This window comes from Plectropomus leopardus, chromosome 11, assembly GCF_026936395.1.
Source record: "Plectropomus leopardus strain MGB_pleo_1.0 chromosome 11, ASM2693639v1, whole genome shotgun sequence".
In the NCBI taxonomy this organism is placed as follows: domain Eukaryota; kingdom Metazoa; phylum Chordata; class Actinopteri; order Perciformes; family Serranidae; genus Plectropomus; species Plectropomus leopardus.
This window is the reverse complement of record NC_142186.1, coordinates 27,738,864-27,761,008: the sequence shown is the minus strand read 5'-3', so window position 1 is coordinate 27,761,008 and position 22,145 is coordinate 27,738,864. Positions and strand designations below refer to the sequence as shown.

Genomic DNA, 22,145 nt, shown 5'->3' with positions numbered 1-22,145 from the left:
CTAGCCAGGGCGACTGACTTGCCAACAAGCCCCGCTCACTATGTCCCAAACTTACCAGCCTTGTTTTGTGGGGACCTACCAATTATTTCTGCTGTGCTACTTCCTGCTTAAGTCCAGGAACTAAATCATAAAATCAATCACTAAATCAATCATTACATGCAAACATTTCTCAACACAGGTCTGACTGGTGGGGAACTGAGAAAAACTTGAGACAAAAAAGGAAGAGGCGAGCACACGTTAAGACCGAAACGTTTTGATGTTGGGCAGGTGAACAAGACCAGACTTTGGAAGCCTTTCATGGGAAAAACAGTGCTGTACTCTGGGGAATAATTGATGGAAACTATGCAAGAAGTTTATGACAAAAAGAGCCCAAAGACAGTCCAGGAGGGAGGAGGAAACAAAGCAGAACTAAAGAGATAGAGAGCATTCTTTCCTTGAGGTCTCCGAAGCTTCAGTGACCTTTTGCTCCACAGGCTACCCTATCTTCAGAGGAAGAAAGAAAAGGAATCATACACCTGCAGTACTTCACCCAAGAGAACCCAAGGGAAAAAAGAGACTTCATCAACCTCGATCTGCACCATTTCCAAGAATTTGCGTGGCTCAGACGTTTTTTTCATTTCCTCTCTCCCGCTTGATCTTTCTCTGCGTGAATGTAGAATCAGGACATCCCCCCTCCCCCTCCCCTCTATGAGCTGTGCCCCCCCCTCTGCGCCCACACAAAGCCATGCTGAGTCCAGAGCCCAAACACCAATGTTGTGTCTAACCTGGTGCTTACTCCCTTCAACGCGCACAAACAAGGACTTCACCCCCCACCTCTGACCATCTGGGGCCCCCCACCACCCCGCCTGCCCAGCTGGTCAAAAATCCCTAAACCCCCCCACCTCACACCCTCAATGCGCCACAGACCCCGCCTCTTAAGATTGTCAGTGTCATCAAACTGTGGCCAGAGACGGTGATCAACCGCTCCTCACCGAGAGGAAAGAGGGACTTAAGGGGAACAAGCTGTTGCTCTTATCTTCTCTTTCCTGTTTGGTATCTTGTGTGTGTGTGTGTGTGTGTGTGTGTGTGTGTGTGTGTGTGTGTGTGTGTGTGTGTGTGTGTGTGTGTGTGTGTGTGTGTGTGTGTGTGTGTGTGTGTGTGTGTGTGTGTGCTTCCTTCAAGGTCAGCAGGAAGTGTATCTCCCCTCCACACCAGACCTTTTGCTTTCTTTTCCAGGACTTGTAATCTCCAAATGTGGTCGGTATGTGGTGAACTTCCCTCCTCCTTTTGCCTTTTTCCGTCTCCTTCCACTTAAGTGTGTGGTTTTTCTTTACAAGCATGTTCTAAGTACACACATATGGGCCTCATTCAAAAACTGTGAGTACGCACATATCTGTGCTTAAACCAAGAACGTTTTACACACAAACTGGGGATTTAATAATAATTTCTTATCTGTATAATTTGTTCGTCCTCTGCAAACAAATTTAGAACTGCCTCAGACCAAGCAAACGCACAAATAATAAAGGACCAGCTTTATTATGAAAAGGTAAACACACATCCTTTAACTAAGTGCATATCATATTAAAACCATATTCATTCAAGAGGCTTTTTTAGACAACAATGTTTAAAACTGTTAATTTACTAATGCATGCACTCTTCTGAAGCCTTTTATTTATAATTAAAATATTCCCCTGTAAGCACTAAGTGCTCATTCCTAGCTTAAAAATGAATATATGTGCATATTAACATGTAAAAGTTTTGGTTTTTATTGATTTTATTGAATTGACGGCTACGAGTATATAAAAAATACCAAGGGTTTCCAATACAGTTATTTGTGTCTGGCAGCCTGCCAGGATCAAAACATCTGCCGCCACTAATAGATTTTTGGTTTGTGGAGCTGGACCTACATTAGGGGCACTGTTGAAATAAATATACCACTCAATTAATCACTGCATCACATTCTGGGCACAGATGAAGCAGCAGAACGTACGTACGTCCTTACTAAACAGAGAAATATAACTGTACACCTTTTGAATTCCTCAAGATTAAAGACTGATGAGGCTTAATGACCTTGTGAACTCATAAATCACACTTCATTCAAACTCAGCATAAACAAAATAAAACTCACTCAAATCATCTTTGTTACTCTTGCTAGTAATCTAGTTAGTGAGTCCACTGCTCAACAATCACCAGCTCCAGTTTGGTCGAAATAAATCCTTAATGTTCCGAGTTAAATGTAAAAAACATGCTGTTATTCTTCACAGTCTCTCTCTGCTGTTGCTGACCGCCTGCTGTTTACAGTCCTGTAACTTCTCCCTCCACCACTAGTGTCACAGTGTCTTTCAGCTCAGCCGTTCAATAGAAATAGGGGCGCCTGTATTTATGATGGTATTGAAAAACATACCTTCGGGATTTCAAAATACCCTGGTATACCTTATTAGCACCTAAACCCAAATGACCAATCAATTTTCCACCCGACGAGACACAAAGTGCTGCTGAGTTAAAAAGCTCTGCCTGCACTGCGTTTACAGACCCACACAAACCCGAGAATTTAGAGAGGGGACGCATTTAGAAAAAAATTCTCTCAATTCAAAACACTCTAATTCTGTGTGAAACACTGATACTGATTTACCTCCGAGCAGGTGTTCAAATATCTCGCCATGCTGCAAGGTTTTGCAGCCTGTGTTTCCAGAAGAGAGTGCATCTTCGGAGGCCGACATAACATGTTTGAAGAGAGTGAGAAATGGCTTATCAGCTGTTTCTGACTGCCAAGACATCACCAATTTGAGTGTACACCTCTAGAGAAGAAAAAAGGATGATTCTGATTCACTAACATATGCAAATGGTAAGGACATGCAAGTGCACGTGTCATGAATCCAGTGTTTACTTCGTGTGCGCTATTATTTTGTGTGCAAAGTAAGAACAGTTATACGCACATTAGTGAATGAGGCTTACTGTAATGATATGCATTAAGATCTGTGTGGCGAATGACCCCTGGGGGAAGCCCTGTGCCTTCAAACAAAGCTAATGTCCTCATAAGGGTAGAAGAATAAGAGCACAAGTGCACACACACATTGCAAAGCATTATATATCAATATGAATTTGGTGCATAAGCGTTGGCGACTGACTCTGGGTGTGTGTGTGTGTGTACAGCCTGATGAAGTGATTGGTTGCACCTTTCTTGCCCTGCAGCCTCCATTAAATGACCAGAAGGCACCGGGCATTCAAACTGTGTGGATCAGCAGGCTGCCTCGTGGACCCACAAACACACACACACCTGCTGCTTCAGGCCCTCAGGGATTCTCAGCCTCAGGTTAAAGACAGACCCTATTTTCTGCCTGTTATGGCATAGGTCCTCCTCTGTGCGTGTGTATGTGTGTCCATTCTGCGGGACTCAGCAGCACAACAGGATGTATAGCCACAGCCGTCAAGAGCTGAGGAAAATTGCATGATTCGGGCCCACAGGACCCATCAGTATGGAAACCAATCCATCGGAACCATTTTGATACGGCTGCAGGTCTGCAGAAACCATCATCCCTTTTTGTGGCAGAGCTCTGTCATGCATAGGCACCGCTCTTCATGTGTGGTCTACTCTGATCCTAAAATAAGCTTTCCAGTGACTTTTCTTGGAGGTATGAAATTACTGTCCACAATATAAATGGATAACAGGGCAGTCTTGCAGTCGCGTTTTTTTTTCTCCTTTTTCTACGTTTGACCGAAAACATTGAAAATGTTGCCTCACTATGCCCATCAGCGCGGCGGTAGCTCTAAGTAATCTGACTCGACTCTCTCACCTGCTCTGCGTGTGAGGTGGCCACACTTGTAAGAGGAGTGTGAGGGAAGAAAAGGGCACGAGAAGAAGAGTTTCAGCTTGCACGCAGAGGAAAGTGTGCGGCAAAAGTAATGCGCATGGGCGAGAGCGGGGTGCACGTACGGCGAGGGGCGTGCGAGGGGGTAAATAAGGTCAGACGTGCCGTTGCCAGGACAACAACCAATCCGGAGCTGGGATTGGTGCCAAGCCAATGCCCCACCCATCCATCCTTCGCTCCATCCGTCTTTTTTTTCCCCCTGCATCCCTCTGTCGGACAGCCTAAACCTCAGAGTAATGAGTGCTCTCCATGTTTCTGCAGTCTAAATGGAGCTGCAGTGTAAATACAGGGCTGATCTGTACAGGTGCCAGGCTCGGAAACGTGGACCTGAATATAGCTACAGTAACTCACCGCTCAGACACTGACAGGACGGACGGAAAAGGGGGGTAGGCAGACAGTGACAGCGATGATGGGTGGACACAAAAAGCCATGATTCAAACTGTTTATAAAATCTATCAAAGTGTATTGCTACAAAGTGGCAGCTGGGCTGATCCACTGTGTCAACATCATTTGTCTCATGTTTATGTACTAACTTTGCTGTTCGGGCCCTTCAGATTTGCACAAGCTGTCAGAGCAGATACATCTAGCTAAATAAAGGGTGTTGACAAATTAATGTTAACACTGAGGTAAATAACAAGGTTGGTCATGTTGGACTCATGCCAGTGGAACAGGTGGTGTATGGCTGAGAGGAAACTGGGAGATCATTTTTCTATTGATTCTAACAAATCATATTAAAAATGTTGGTAACAAAAAATAGACAAAGATACTTGTCAAGTGGTGCTGTACTTTGGATGTCAAAAATACTGTATTTGTTAAAAAAAAAAAAGCAAAAATGCCAAAAAGTCTCTAGTTATATCTTCTCAAATGTAAACTAATAGAGACAGAATATCTTTGGGACTTGGGAATTAGATAAAATGTTCCAAAAATGGAATTACAAAAACCTGAAAGCGGGGCTGTCACTGTTAACACGATAATCACGATGTGATTAAGATCTGTACATAACTCGCCATTTTCTTTCTCAACGCGTTAACCGCCACCGACATTTTGGTCTTAAAGAGGCTGTACTGGGCTAAGTTTTAAAACTAGCATAAAGGTACTGGTATGAAACTGGAAGACCAGAAATTCAGTGGTATCAACTATGTTATACTGGAAATGGGTTAAATATTCAAATCACAAAAAAACACATAAAAAGTTTTTTTTTTCTTTTTCTTTTTTTGCTTTTCTAAATTCAGCATTGTTTGTCAAAGACAATTCAACCACTTTACGGCTGACAAACTTTTACTGAAGTGCAGCTTGCCAGACTTCTTTAATGCACACTAAATGCTGTTAATTGGCATTCAACTAAATACAACCAATCTCTGCAGCAGCGTTTGTAATTATGATACATCAGTGAAGTGCTTTTTCCATGAAACACAAAACACACCACAGAATATACTGCTGTTATTATAACTCTTTACAGTTTTTCTTGGTTTCTTAAAAAAGTTATTCTATGTTTTTATCCCTTTCTTACAGAGTTCCATAGCAGTACACACCCTCATCTATTATATTAACTATACTTAACTACACTTATCTGTGCCTCAGGTCTTTCAGCGAGGCCCACCTGTGTAAGTGGGTTAAGGAGGACATGTAAGCAACACCCCTTTAAACACACACACACTTATACACTGATGCACTCTTCACTATAGTGAAAAGGGCGCTCGCAAAGCAAATGCACTCAGCCAATAAATCAGACTTGGCTTTGAGAATCCATCATTTACTAAGTGGGTCACACTTCTGATGCCGTAGACGCTCTTTCTTTCCCATTCTTGCACCCTGTTTTTTTAGTCCTTCTCCATGATGTGAAGGTCAATGCTGGATGGGCAACATGTAAACTATTCATCCCAGGTGTGCATTCCCTCTCGCTTTCCTCTGTGTCTGATTATTTGCTGGCTGATAGAGGAGGAATGGCCGGTTGGAGGGCTGGAGCTGTCCTTCAGCCAGTCACACACACCCATTGAGTTAAGACATGTCAAGGAAACCTGTCCTCCTAATACAGCCAACCGGCCTGAATAATTTAAACAGAGGGAAGGAGGGGAAAGGAGAAGATGGAAAGAAAGAGATTGGAGAGAGTTAAGGAGTAAATAGCTGGCCGTTTCCCATCCCTCTGACTCCCGGTGAACTTATTTAAAAACTTCTATACTTGGTTTCACTCCCATCTGCTTTCTTTCACCCCATCTTCAGCAGGTCTCATTTCCTCCCCCTGCCAGCGTGCCTACACCTTCTCGTCCTCTTCTCCCTCCATTGCCTCTCCCACCACCATTTCACCCACTTCGCCCTCCCCTCCCTCCCCTCTCCGTCTTTTTCTCTGTTTATCTAAGCACTTTCACGGTCACTGCTTTGGAATCCCAGGAGTCTAAACTGGCCCCCCCTCTCTCCCTCGCAGCCGATCCATGCTTCTCTCTCCCTCTCCATCTTTCTCCGTCACAACGGTTAAGATTCATATCGCTCTGTGCGTCGCGGCTATGGAAGGTCCCCCTTATTCCCCCTCAAGGCAGCCAGCTTTGTCCTGTTCTAGTCACGCACAGCCAGACACCCGCCCGCTCGCCCCCCGCCCTCACACACACGAACACACCAGAGGTCACTTACACTGATGTCTCATACCAATCAGCTCAAAGCAGACTAAATCAAATTATTGAGACATTTCTACAAAATTCATCCACTTGGCTTCAAGGCCACTGAATGTGTGTTATTTATAAACTTAATACAGCATATTCAGCTCTAGTACATTAGCTTATCCATTGCTTTGCAGTGTGTGAAATTAAATTCATGCTTTTAACATTTGGGCTGATATAACTGGATGCCATTCTCTGCCTCAAGGCCGGATGCCCCTGAATTTCTTAGAAAGGCCAGCTGAGTTCCACAACGCTGATGAAGGGTTTAGACACAATAAGAAGGAAAGGGGGGGGGGGTTGGATTTAGGGAGCTGAGGGGAAGGAAGTGGCGAGGGTCAAGAGGAGAGGTGCAGACGGCAGCCTGACGCTGGACTGGGATTAACTGATTAATGTGGGATTAAAAATGACTGGTCGCAACTTTAAGTAATGAACCACAATGACCCGAAATTACAGGATTGACATGCCTGAGGTACAGTGTGGGTGAGGGTAGGTCTGGGTGATATGCCCTATAAATAATAATAATGTAATATTTTTTAGGCTGTGCTGCGATACAAGATATTTATCTTGTTGTTTTATTTTTAATCTCCTACTGTAGACTAAAATATCAAACAACTAAATAAACTACTGTTAAAACAAAGTTAAATCACGTAGCGTTACAATAATGAATTGTTATCATTAAGTAAATAAAGTACTAGAATAATAAAGTTAAATGACGTGCTGTTATAACAAAGTTCAATAATATATTGTTATATTAGAGATAAACTAATTATAATAAAGTAAAGTACTGGTATAATAAAGTACTAAAAAATAAAGTTTAATCGCTGTTATAAAGTTAAATTAGTAGTACAACAAAGGAAAGACTAAGAAAATAAGAGAACCAAACATCAAAGCAGGTCTCAAACCAATGGCTTAAAAAATGAGGTGACAATTTATACTCAGTCATTTCACACATCTAACGTGGAAAAAGCCACGATATGTCGAGTATAATCAATATATCGCCCATGCCAAGGTGAGGGTTGTTTTTCTTCATAGTAACACAAAGTTCATGGTAAATCAGCTGCAAAGTACGCCAGTACCAGAAAAAAACAACCTGTTTAGGCATTCAGTATCTACCTTTGATGAGGAACAACACTGCTGCGAACAATTTTCCGTTCTGAAAGGAAATCCATCAGGGAACCTCCTTAAATGTAAAAAATGTAGTGAGTAAGGGATTTTCTGACTTTCATGACTAGGCATTTGTCACCGGGGTGTATTTTTTGGAAGAACACACAGATTAATTCCACAATCATAAACACGCAGCGTCCGCTCCAGTGTTTTGAGAAGCGCGCTGCGTACAAGAACTCCATTTCCAGCTGAATGGGAGAGCAATGAGATTCATGAGTTCTCCTGCTACAAGGCCACAGCTATGGAGATTTGGGACAAGGCTATTTCCCCCCTCTTCCATTCAGCACAACATTACCACCACTCGTCTGGATGCTCTCGGACTGTGAATTACAGCCATCTGATCATTTCTGATGAATATAACAAAACACAATGTAGGACAGTGACAGGGAGCAATTCATCAAAAAATGACAGTTTTGCCTAGAAAATATGTTAAAAAAAAAAAAATAAACACAATTTAATCAACTTAGCCTCAAGGACTTACTGTTCGTACAGTACGCAAAGTATGCAACTCCCTCCTCTGCATACTAACATGTCAGCAGCCTGTCAGTAGACAAGATGGTACTTTAGCATCCCACAAAAGCAAGAACATATGCACCATACTGCACTCATCTAGCTGCACAACTGCAGGTTGATCAAAGAACTAATTCTGGAAAAAAAAGTCCACATTCCTTGAACTCATAAATAAAAGATCTGATTGGAACAAAATGTTGAGAAAAAAAAGAAGAGGAAGGGCAGGAAAAAAAGAACAAGGAAGCAGAGAGAAGAAAATAGCAGTCAGAGTACCAGGAGACAGGGATCAAGCTGTGCATTACTGCACACACGGAGATCATGTGGTCCTGGTTACTGCTACAAAAATAAAACATCCAAATATGCTGGCACACACGCACACAAAAACCATATCTCCTCATCTTACTGTAAGCCTCGAAAAATCTGCGCGCAGGCATGTTTGAATTATGATACCACATTCCGTTCATATTTGGTCTTTTTCTTCCAGGTAAAGAGGTTCTACTGTGATTTTACAACATGCATACCATGCACAATATGCTTAGTCAACACACACACACACACACACACACACACACACACACACACACCAGTGTCAGTTCTAAATGGGGTGTGATTCCTACTCGGGTTCTCCCCTGAGCCCAAGAAGCCGTGTGTGTGCAGGCAGGGCGATGGTACTATTGGTACCACACCTGCCTGCGTCACCAAGTGTGTGCGTGTGTGTGTGTGTGTGTGTGTGTGTGTGTGTGAGAGTCCCTGACTGTGTGTGTGTGTGTGTGTTGGTACAGAGGGAGGGGAGAAGAGGGGGTGCTCCTCACGCCTGCTTGTGACAGTGATAGTAATACCTGCTGACATCCTTTCTTCCCTCTCTCTCTCTCTCTCTCCTCTCTCACCTCATCCCTCCACCCCTGGGGGCCTTCCCGAGCTGTTTTGGGAGTTGAAATCTGTTGACTCTTTCCCTACCATCCTCTCCTTTAACGCATTCTCCATCCCTCGCTCCCTCCACTGCAGGTCTAATGTTTTTACAATCTCTGGGGGCTGACGAGAAAAAGGAAGCAGAGAGGGAGTGTGTATATTCATATGTGGCGTGTGTGTGTGTGTGTGTGTGTGTGTGGCAGCCCAAAAAGAAATGGAGAAGAGGAATGTTTGTGTTTCGCATCACTGGGGGCTGGAAAGTAGGCTGTGCTGCCATACTTCTGGGAGGCAATGGCAAAATAATATTAGTTTTTGTTCCACCATGGAAAAAGTCTCCCAAAATCATACAGCAGATTCAAAATATCTTCACATTTGTCATGTGATCCATCTCCTCTGGAAATCACAAAGCACGGGATGAAAGGTGTTTTTTAGGGACTGGGAATATAGCTGACAAAAAGTGTTACTTGAAGCCTTTTTTTTCATATGAGAAGGTAATTCTGATAAGCAGAATCATTTCTACAAAAGGTGCCATAACACAAAAGTTATACACCCCCTAAATACACACACACACACACACACGTTCACACCCCTTCAAGTATTTTTATCTAAGTGTCTCTTTGTTGTGTCTAGATAAAGTGGAGCGGAGCTGTGCTTTCTAGCAGGTTTATGAGTCCATAAAGTTTGTTCTGGTGTGAAAGCGGCCGTTCCTATCGCTACGGCTTCTGGATGCACACCATCTCACTTAAGACACAGTGTACCGCCATGAGCATTTGACGTGGCACACTCTGTGCTAGCTCACAAGATAAGTGAATTTAAAAATGACAATCAGAGGACATACAAAAGTAAATATTAATCAATATATAAAGACTGATGAGTAACTTAGAGAGGCATCGGGTGAGAATTATTGTAATGTTTTCTCTGTTTATTACTATTTAAAGGAATACTTCACCAGCAAATTGTCCATTTGTACATTAATTAATCACCAAGTGTTACCTCCAATTCTCAATCAAAACACTGTCTTCTGGCATACCTCCACGGGGAATGAGGAATCCAAAAAAAGGGGAACATTCTTGATGAATTGAGGTAAATGGGGTCCATTTTTAACAACAGCAAAACTATATCAAAATGTGCACTATAATTCAAGTCTTGTTTAACCTATAGTGTGCTCAGTACCTGACTATATAAAACACTTCTGCCTGAAGTTTTAGTAAAAATGCATCCAGTCGTACTGAGCATATGACTGGATAAATGAGACTAGGATTACTGTGCTCGACTTGTGAGAGTTTTTTTAAACAGATATTTTGATAAAGTTCTGCTTTTTTGAAACACAGCCCTCGTTAACTTCAATTCAGGAAGAATTATCTCCATTTTTAGATTCTTCGCTCATTCTGGAGGCATGCTAGAAAAACAGTTTTCTTAAAAAAATCAAGGTAACAGATGGTGAGCAGTTGATAATCTGATGATTTCAAGTAAAAGCAGAATACTTTTTACCCTTTATTATGCTTTTCCATGACAAAATGCCAACAACTACTTATCTGTAGTTTATACATTGGAACAATTGAGTTGTTCCTTGAGTTGTTCAAGGAACATGGTAGCAGTTTTAACCATCCTTTTTCAATCAACTAAAACACTTAAGGTTGACAAATAGAGAAGAAACAGGCCCTTCAATGTGTAAAACATGCAATTCTCTCCCTCAATAACAACATAAAAGCAGTGGAGAGCTCATATTTTGCTGATGTTAATAACAATTACAACATAAACTGATGCAGAAAACGCTAAAAATAATGCATAAATTAAGTATTTGATGCTCAAAATTTCCTGGGAAAGGACTCAAACCAATATGTGTACCCCTCACGTCTCAAAACATACTTCCTAGTACATATTAAACCAAATCTAGAATTGCACAAGTTTGCCACTCATATGGACAACTTATTTCACTTTGTGTCTACAGATCTGTGGCTTGAACGACACAAATCAGATTTAAAGATTCATGACAAGATTCTTGAGAGTTTGCTTAAGAATGCAGAAAACTGATGTTCTTTCAGCCCTGGCTGACAACAACAGGACTCATGTAGCGACCAAAACAAAAGTAAATTGGCGCACTCTGGGAGACCCGTATCAATATTCTCCATAAGTTCATGTAAACAACAAGTGCAAACAAAGTGTTTCTTCACTGGCTTCATTGGGTATGTTGAGCAAAATAGACATTCACATCTCTGTTCTATGAGATAGAGGACATCTGCGTCAACTGTTGTGCCGGTAAACATTATCTACGGACAGCACACAGTCCTTAAGCACCTTTGAAGACTGGAGGTATGATGGTAAACATGTCTCAGTGTCCTCCTGGCAGCGAGGACGTTGTATGCTACAATAATCCAGGTTCCTGCTACAGCCTTTTGCTCTGCCTGGGTCAATACTAATTCAATTTCTGTCTCAGGGAATTCCCAGGTTGCCTCTTGGCAGGATTTCAGAGCTGAGTGGAAGAGCATTGTGCGAGGTTATATGTACTTGAGAGTGTGTGTGTGCGCCTGTCTGTGCGCGCACGTGTGTGTGCGTCTTCTAAAATGCACGTATTGGCTAAACAACCAGCAGATTGTGTTAATTTGGTCAAGCTTAAGTCGACAGTGTTTCCCACAATCTGAGCTCGCGTATTCTCACGCCACAATTTAATTGCTGTTTTGTATGTCAAAGAAATACACAGTTGGCCCGACACCTACAACAATGCCAGCTCATTGTGTGCCACGAATGAATGAATGAATGCGCCCCTGCTTGGTGCTCACCAACAGCCCTTAACCACCCTCTTCACACACATACGGCACAGCAGCCATTTTGTGCCAAAGCCAGGCTGTGCCAACCCGAGCGGCAGACAACGCTGAACCTCATTTCATTCCACAGCTGTTCCACGCCACTTGGAAACATTTGTACAATGCAACTTATTACAGCTTAATGCCACCTAATATTGATGTATGTGTGTACACAGAGAAACGGGGCCGCATGGGGAGAGAAATTGGGAAAGAGATGGGTCCATATGCAGCCTGGTGATAATGCGAGGAGCCGGCGATAATATCTGGGTGTTAAATTGGTATCGATTGACTAAATATCCTGACCAGGAGGAGAGAGCAGCAGCCCTTTCATGCTTGTACACCATGTCTGCTCCGACGGCTCCAAGCTGCACTGTGACTATCTGATCCATTTTAATACAGACGTCCTCACCGCGAGGCCTCTGCCTCAACCTCATTTTCAACACAGTGTGCTTGAATGTTCCTGCGCTTGTATCTCTGCTTTCTATTCAGTTGCAAAGATTATGTTTCGACTTCGATGTTGGTTTCATTCTTGGGTATAATACCAAAAAGTAAAAGGGAAGAGTACTGATGTCACAACTAAACACAAAAAGGAGGCAGTGTAACTTTATCACCTACATCCAGTGGTGCCCCAAAGGGGGGCCACAGGGGCCATGGCCCCCTGGTAGTGGTATCTAAGGCATCTATTTCAGGTTTTCCCACACATTCCTTTATTTGTGGCGGCCCACCAAGATGAAGACATCTGACACCACAAATACATTTTTGATTTTTGGAGACGGACCATTCAGCACCTTGCTACATGTCACCCCCTCTCTCCCTCCCCCTTTCACACTTAGTCTAGTCTATCCTATCAATTAAAGGCATACAAAAGCACCAGAAATAATCTTAAAAACTAAAATAAAAATTCCATGCAGTTATTCATTACACCTCACTGTCGGAGCGCAGAGCATAAGTAAAACTTTTCCGTTTATTCTACTGCGTCTAAAAGTTTGCATTCACTCGCAGCAGCTGCTCCTCTAATCTATTGACATGATCTAATCAGCTCTGAATGAATCAACAAATCTATTAACCAGTCACAAAGTGCTGCTGGGGAAAAAAATAACTCATGGAGAGCTCTGGCTGCGTTGTGTTCACTGACTCAGAATAACCTCCAAATTTTGAGAGGCGACACAGAATTATACAAAGGGACATACATAACTTTAAAAAACAAAAACAAACAAAAAACAAAAGTTAACTGTCATTAAAACATGACTGTTATGGAGCCCAAATCATTCACTGTACTGGTGCTAGTTTATGAAATCAAATGATTCATTATTTGCTGTAAAATGAGGATCCAAAGTATATCAGTAAGCAATCCTTAACTCTCCATATTGACATACTTTTTAGCCTCAGTACAACAGCATAAATGTATTCAGTTATGACTTTTGGTGTTGATGTGCCACCCCAGTATGAACATTTTCTGGGGGCACCATTGCCTGTTTCTGCTTGAAATACTTCACAAAATGAGGCCATGTGACACTTTAATGCAAAAGACATGGTTGCACAATACTCTATCAGCACTCCCCACCTTTAAAAAAAAAAAAAAAAGTATCCGAAGGCAATAACACGCCTTTTCCCTCGAACACTTCAGTCACACCTAAAATCAACTAACGAGTGGAAACAAAACAATGACCTATTTAGACGAGAGGCCGGCACAGCGGTTGGTAAATGTTCCCACAGCCGCATGCCGCTGGCCGGAACTGAGGATTTTTCCTGTCGCTACTTTTCACTTCTTGCTGTGAGCCGAAGAGAAATCTCACAAAACTTATAAAAGGCATGAATCATGCACAAGATCACCAATCAAAACTTTGAGTGTGTTTTAATGGGGCTGGGCATCCTGGTGCATTACTGGAATTTGTTTTTCCTGTGGTGAAATTTATCACACTCCATCTCCTTTCCAGGAAACAAACAGTTCCCCTTTACGAAAACCAGCCGGTCAGTTCCTAAAGCGCACACACATGCACACCTCTAACAGAGCTATTGTTCCACTGAGGTGAACCTCAACCAACAGCAATGGCACCGAATGTCAATTCAAAAGGCGCACAAATCGCTAAAATCACTGCCTTGCATTGTTTTCCCGACAGAGATGAAGAAGCTCAAGTGTACACAAAGTTAACTCATCCACAGTTTACCTCCAGATAATGCACTCAATAGCACAAACAAACAGACAAAGCACATTTACAGAGACAGATAAGGCACACAATCGCACTCACACAAAAGCATCTCGGGATCTACAGCACAGCACTGAGTGGGACAATAGGCATTGACACAGAAAGACACAGTAAAGGAGGGAGACACTGATACAGTTAGATGACAGATGAGGAGAGAGAGAGGAGCAGAGAGGGACGAGGAGGGAGAGATTGCTTTGTTAGCAGGACAGGGAATAAAGTGGTAATTACCTCACTGTGGGTTTGTTGATTATAGTTCAGCCAGGTTCTCCATGTTAATCATTTACCAGGGGAAGACAGAGATTAGTGCGGAGACAGACACAGTGAGGGGAGATAGCAGGCAGTACGAGAAATACATTTGCATGCACACAAAGACACACACCCGACGAGAAATACACACCGACGGGTGAGGAAATCATAAAAAAATAAATAAAAAAAAGAAATCAGTCTGGATGTGCAATCATCTCCTCTGACAAGGCACAATTACAAACACTGTCTGCTTTCACTTTACTGTACATGTGTGTGTCTGCCTGCCTACAGACGAGTGAGTATGTGTGTGTGAAGGTACGGTGTGCAGAATGTGATTTACTTTGGTATTTAAACGAGATCATTCATGAGTGCACACAAAGGGAAATGATGCATAAACAGAGCAGAGATTACACGGAAGACTTATGAGGGCTGCTTTCAATAAAGATACAGAAAACCAATACAAATATTCATCTCCTCACGCACCGTTTAAACATGCTTCACTGGCTTGGAGCTCGCCCTGAGCTTTTGCCGAAAGAGGGGAGAGAGAGACAGGAAGAAAGCGCACGAGAGAGAGAGAGAGAGAGTTCAGAGGGGTCTGGTGTTGTTGTAAAAGCTTTGAGGTCTGTGTCCAAACTTGCAGAGTGAGTTCCAGAGTGAGCAAGAGAGGATACAGGTAACAGGAATTGGTTATCTTATTCCCCTTTGTGCCGTATCTCTCTATTTTAATAGTAAAACACTTATCTCTAACTGAGTGCAGCAAAGAAAAGATAAGAGGAAACAAGAGTTTATGCTGTGATCTGGAGGAACTGTTGCAACATGGTTGCCTCCTGCCATGTCGGATAAGAGGAAAAGCAATAGCAGGGGTGTAAGCCAAGACCAAGGGTAAGTCAGAGGACAGCGAAATGGAGTAACTGATTTTAAAGTTCAGGTTTGGGTGACATTTATTCTTGTTAGAGATGTATGAGCAGCCCATATATGGGTGGCAAAAGCCTCTTTCAAGTCATCTCTTGCAAGAGAAAAAGGTAATTCAATCCTTAAAGTTTTGGTGCTCTGAGTAAACTTCCTGACAGCTCCTGAGTGAATTTATGAGGATGAATGCAGCACAAGAAGCAGACACTGTTGTATCAGCAGATAGGCTGGTCAACTTATTTGGCCCAACAGGTTTTAAAAGCACACTGTGGCACAGAGGAGGGGGCTGGATATACCAATAAACTGGTCTACTCGGGGGAGAGCTGAGGTATACTGTCAGCACGCACAGAAGCTTAGAGCGCGGCGGTTATAATATTTTACTAACCTTTAACTGCTCCAGGAAGTAAAAAAATAATTTCTCCTCTAATCTAACTATCGCTCTGAGAGAAACACTGTTATAAAACCAAGAACGATCGTAAACTCTGTTCATAAAATCATAAAAGGGCAAAGCGAACCACTTGAGCCTCACAATGAAAGAGGCCAGGGTGCCTTGATTCCGCCATGTTCGACGCTGACCCTGCAGTCAGTCTATCACTTCCATTTCAGAGCTCCATTTTTCAATCTGGAGGGTGCTAAATGTGTGCCAGTTAAAGTGCTTCGCCGCGCCTTTGTTACAGCCGTATTAGCCGGAGAAGAACAGAGCAACAGGGCCCTTCAGTCTCCACTTCACTGCCCCTGCTTCATTAAAACCATAAATCTAGATGTCGAAGGAAAGGTGATGGCCAGAGAATGTCTTCTGTCATCCGTATTAAAGAGGGGCCTGTTTTCTCACCAGCTACAGTCACGTTATATACGAGCTGAGCCTTTAATGTGAGCTCTGTAACAGCAGCTAGCTCCTCTTGAGCTGTCTGTCCAATGTCAGAGATGGCAGAAACAATGAGTTTTCTATATCGACAACATTTACAAAGAAGGTTTGAACCAACGTAAATGAGCACAAAAGGTCAAATCGACAACGTTATGCTAATATGTTCCAATAAACTTAAAGGAGCACTGTGAAAAATCTCAGGAGATTTAGTGGCTTCTAGTGGTGATGACTGGATATTGCAACCAGCTGAAACTTTTCCTGGTTAAAATTCCTTCAGTGTATATAGTTCAGGAGGTTTTGACTTGGAGCCAATTTACCCACAGAGGTCTGTTCCTCTCAAAAACTGATACGGTAATTTAAACCAGAAAAAAAAGGAATTAATAAGTTTTACATTAAAAAGCAGTATTTTTCAACTATCTCATTGTGTTGGGGCTGTTAATTATTGTGGCTGAAGTGAAAACGTGAATCGTCCTGTTTAGAGCCAGTGTTTGGTTTGGTTTGATCTCCATAGACAAGAATCCGTACTCTATAGCGATACAAACGGCTCATTCTAAGGTAACAAAAACACTATTCTTATTTTCAGGTAATTATACACTAGAGAAAACATATTTATCAAAATATTACATTCCATTTCTGCCAATATATCCCCCTAAATCCTACGCACTGAACCTTCAAGGTACAATATTTCGACCTACATTTATAGGTGTATAGAAGCACAACTTCGACAAATTCACTTTGAAAGTTGTGGTGTTTGCAAACAGTTGCTTACAGACCCAGCGGACATTGAGCAATGTTGGCATTTCAAGATATGTTTCTAGCATCCTGGTGAAAAAAGTCAGCTAAAATTCAACCTTTCCTAAGTTCAGTATTTGTACAGTTTGATTCTCCACCCAACTACACAGAAATATTTGGCTCTTTAGCTGTTAAATACTCGATAACTTGGTAACTTCGTCTCCCTGCCATTTGGCATTGAACAGGTAGTTTACAGTAGATTTATCAGAGCTATTTTGCTTTAAACAATAGTGATGAAAAAAAAAATCAATAAATTAAAAATCAATAAAAACAATTAAGTTGCTGGCTCTTATGGTCCCATTTCCTGAGTTGGGAAGTTGTCCTCCAACTTTGGTGTTGTGAGCTTTTAGTCATAATGTGGAAACTACATGGACGCTGCAAGGCAGGATTCATGTTGTTACCCAATTATGGTCAAACAGTTTGATATTCTATATTACAGAGTCATTTTGTCCTGTCTTGTTGCTGCACCAGTAGGCTACCTTATCTAAAACCACTCAAATATTACTTTACCTTTATTTATGCTACAAAAAAACTTTCCTAACTAATCTCAGTCACTCCAAGTGGCCAACAACTAACAGCTGCAGCCTGATATTACATAATATTTCTGTAATATTATATGTGAGCAAAATTAATATGCAATAAATGAATTTACTTTCATTCAATAAAGGTTCTAAGTAACGTCCACTCAGCAAGTCATGCACCAAAACTTTTGCGGACTTAACAAATTGTTGTTCCAACTTGAGTGGATGTTCATGTGAATGTTCTTGTGGGGAACTAATTTTTATATCTAATTTATTAATATATTGATTTTCTATGAATATTGTGATATAAGACAAGATAGCGTCTTAGATTTTGGATATTGTAATATCATAAGTGTTGTCTTTTCCTGGTTTTAAAGGCCCCATTACATTAACATGATGTAATTTTCTGAACTTACCAGACTTCAGCTGGTTTTTATTTGCCTTTATCCACTTAGTTATTATAAGCACAATATCAATGATCATTTATGAAAAATCTCATTGTGTAAATATTTTGTAAGAGCACCAACAGTCAACAGTTACCTACAAGATGCTAAAAGCTCCATGGAGCTGAGGGGAACTGTAGAGTCTGATAATGATTTTCTGTGGGTTCATCACTACAAGTGACTCCTTTCACATAGCCATCTGAACCATTTTAGTATAAAAATACTGATTGGAGCAGCTTTAAAAATGGGCCTGGAGCTTTTTAGCATATTCAGAACAGTTACACATTGTGGACAAATAAACAAAAAGCCAAATGTGGTTATTTTGTGACCTAGACTGCCTTCTGTACTATGAGCATGAGTGGAATCCTGGAGCCTGCAGTGCAGCGTCACGCCAGCAAAAGCATCTCTCTCCTGTCCCTGTGCTCCTTTTCCCTTGCCAGGCTACATTTACAGGCCTCAGGACAACCTGGCCGGCTGGCTGGCAGCTAATAGAAAATATGGTATGGGAAAATGACTGAAGCTCAACTAATCACACCGCCAATATCCATCACTGGGCAGGAGGGAGTCGTGAGAGATAAAGGGGGCGAAGGAGGAGGAGAAGGAGGAGGGGGAGTGGAGACAAAAAATGAAAAGGAGAGGGGATGTAACAAGGGAGGTAATGAAGAGTGAGGAGAGGAGAGGAGAGGAGAGGAGAGGAGAGGAGAGGAGAGGAGAGGAGAGCAGTAAACCCCGGGGACTCTGGACCGGGTGCAACATCACGGCTCTGCTGATAGCTTTGTGATTGGGTGGTGTTGCTGATGAGAGTGATTCTCTGCCACAGTGGGTCACCCTCCGCCGTGATGCTGATGGCATTGTGATTGTGTGGTGTTGCGACCAACTGTGTGGCCCCTGCCACAGACTGTGACCATTCATCCCTGAATCTCCAGGGAACAAGAAGGTGCTTCCTAATCCTCACAGTGTTCCTCCCCATCACATTTCTACTGGATCCCAATTACAGGACTGGGTTTTACCCGCCTGGACACACTGCATACAACCTCAGCTGACTCTGGTACAGGATGAGTCCTGCAGACCTGACAAAGGAGCCCTTGGGGAAATCATTAATCCCGGGAGTCATATTTCTGAACATTTCTGCATCCACAAATGTAAAATACAAGACAAACAGCGACTGATAAAGTGGTCTCTGTGGCCAACAGCTATTAACTAAAAAGGTCATTCATCTGAAGAGTGTTTGGGGGAATTGGGTCTTACAGAGAGCAAGAGACTGTAAATAAGCACGAGAGAGCGTGGAATTTTGGGCAGTAGTCCTACTGGCCCTGCAGGTCTCCCACATCAACCCTTCAATTAGCCAGACTGGAACACCTGGATCAGCAGGTGAGCCTCACTCTGCTCTGCTAATGGCCCCAATCACACTCACAAACACACACCGTCCCATTATCCAACTGCATATTCGCTTATGCGCAGCAGCACTTTAGACTTTAATATACACCTGTGTCCTCAGAATGCTATCTAGGACACTATTTAGAGCAAACACTTAGGAAGAACCCCTTACTTCTGGCTTTCTATAAGTAGAATAATAACTACCTGCACGCAGGCAGTGGACAGGTGAAAGCCAGGGTTAGAGTGTAGTCATTGGGATAAAGTTAGCTGTAAAATCTTACTTGCAATAATTTTGGAAACCGATTACCTTGCAAAAATATAGTAGACATAGAACAAATCTTAATTTATGTTTACTTTTTATCTAATTGTTAAGTTAGCTATATTTGCTTAATTTTTATGAAGTTGTTGCAACTTAAAAATGACAGGTGAAATTAGTTTTCAAGTGTTAGCAAGTTCAGTAAACTGAACTTAACTTGAGGATTTGTTAGGATGAAGTAATGAGACCTGCAAGTTCTGTTTTGTTAATATTTTTGAGAATATAGAAATACAACTAAGTAGTTTGCAACCAGCAGAATACAGATATATAGCACAGTATACATGGTTTAGTGAAGTTGCTAAAACTTGAAGATTGATTCAATTAAATATGTAGTTTTTAAGTTGCAACTACTTCAAAAAAGTAAGAGCAAATATAAATAAAATTTAAGAAATTTAACAATTAGATATAAAGTTAACATAAATTAACAGTTACATTTGCTTAAATTTTTCAAGGCAGTCAGTTTCCTTGATTTTTAATATTAAAATAAACTTCAGGTTCGACAGTGTAGCTGAGAATGTGAGATTAGGCCACACTGGCTTTATGTTTCAGGGTTCTTAATTTAACTAAAAATACCGGTCTGATAGCTTTTGGGCTGGTGCAGGTCCTAGGTGATCGTACCTGCTCTGCACCCCTCTTCAATTAAGCAAACAAGGACGTGATGTGCATAGCAGAGATTCTTTAAAACAGAAGTGTGACTCATTTAGTAGGAATCGTTGTAGCCGTTGTGCAATAACATGGCAGTGCAAGTTCAGACCAGCTATTTGCTCTGCGCAAAGTGATATTAACCAAACTTTGTCCCTAACAGCAGAGAAAAGAACAACTTCAGTCCTTGGAGAAAGGCGCATCGTTGAGTGTTTTCTCACCTTGTGTTTGTAGAATTCCAATACACGACGTGTCTTTTGGCCACAGCAGCTGAGATGAAGTTAAAGAGGAAAATCGTGGCTTTCCAAACAGGCAGAGCTCCAGGTGTCCCCATCCTCAGAGCCGCGAGAGGCTCTGCGCCGGCTGGGAGTGGCTGCAAACCAGGTGAGGAGACCCCGACAGACAAGAGGAAGGAGGTCGGTGAAAAACTTTCCCCAGCGGCTTCACAAAACTTCGACGTCACAGTTTTGCATCATGCATACAGGTCAGCTGATTAAAGTCGCTCAAAAAAAGGTGAAATCACAGGCTGCAGAGCTGAAGGTGTGAACCCCCACGGTGAAAAGTTCCTGAGAGTTTCTTCGTTGTCCGCATGGTGATGTTGAACTCTTGATCTTCTGCCTGTGATGTAATAAAACACAATAAACCTGAGTTTAAAGGTCAGAGCTTTACGCATACAGTCATGAGGATATCAATTGTAAGTGCCAGCTGGTTTGGCAGCAACAGGCTGCGCAGCGCTGGAAGGGCGGATCCACTGAGCTGAGGGCGGTGCCGGGAAACTTTGGGCCAATCAGTGGACAAGGGTGTGGTGATGTATGATCCTGTAGTGCAGGGTTAAATCCTTGAGAGGTGCGCCGACTGGTGTGAGGAGGCAGGCTGTCACGGTTCCAGTTTTTCAGGGAGGCCTGGGACCCTCTGTACCCCCCACCCCCCGCGACATCTGGGGCTGAATACTTACACTTATTTGAACTTAAGTCTTACAATAGGCTCCAAAACATAAATTAGAGTCACTGAGCAGCTCCTCTGCAGGACCCATAGGTGTTCAAGTGTCTTTGAGGAGGTGGTTCACTGATTTCAACAAGATAAGTTCCTCCTGCATTCCCTCCTAACCCCCCCAGCGTGTAGTTACAGTGTAACTCCAGGTATCTGAGTTGGGCAACAGAAGGCTATATTTGGGGGTTACAAAAATGAGATGGGAGGGGGGGTTTCAGGGGTCCTCCTTCAGAAAATTATGAGCATCAAACACTCACTTTCAAGCATTGCACAGATTTTTTTATAGCACCAATTTGTGCCTTTTCTGTTTCAATTCATGGTGGAAATGTCTTATTGTTATTATCATTATTATTATTATTATTATTATTATTATTATTATGATGTCAAAATAAAAGTCCTTTGGGACCATGGATAAATTAAAGAACAGGCCTACTGAGCACAGGGGCCAAAAGTGTCACATGGCCCCCCTGGCCAGCACCCGCAAAATGTCAAATTATCAATACGTGCCAACCAGAAAGAAGAGGTAAAATATCAACAAAGAGACACAAAAATACCACAAAGAGATGCAAAGGAACTGTAAAGAGACTCATAATAACTACAAAAAGGGGCAAAGCAAACACAAAGAGACATAAAAGTGCTAAAAATGGGCTAAAACAAACAAACTCACAAAAAACAACAAAGATGCAAAAAATTTTCCCCCAGAAACACAACATATCAAATTGAGATACAGAGGACCTGCAAATAGACCAAAGAATGCAAAAAATGACAAACAAAAAATACAAAGAGACAAAAAAAAGCACCAAAAATGTGCTACAGACACAAAGTGACAAAAAGTGACACAAAATGATGACAAAGAAACATAAAATTCTCACAGAAACACAACATACCAGGTAGGATAGACTCAAAGTAATCAATCAGTGGGGAGCCACACCACCCCTTTGACTGTTGGCT

General features: G+C 42.1%; 1 protein-coding gene across 4 annotated transcripts in view; it reads right to left on the bottom strand.

Moving 5' to 3' along the window:
• Window positions 1–22,145, bottom strand: part of efna4 (ephrin A4) — a 74,287-nt gene that overhangs the window by 22,578 nt on the left and 29,564 nt on the right. Inside the window, exon 2 of one of the 4 annotated variants that reach the window (XM_088084500.1) lies at window positions 20,426–20,822. In XM_088084500.1, the coding sequence (XP_087940626.1) occupies window positions 20,426–20,538 (113 nt within the window). In that variant the 5' untranslated portion in view covers window positions 20,539–20,822. Of the gene's footprint in view, window positions 1–20,425; window positions 20,965–22,145 lie in introns of those variants that run through there. The other 3 variants (XM_088084501.1, XM_042490698.2, XM_042490697.2) reach the window with 3 other exon arrangements.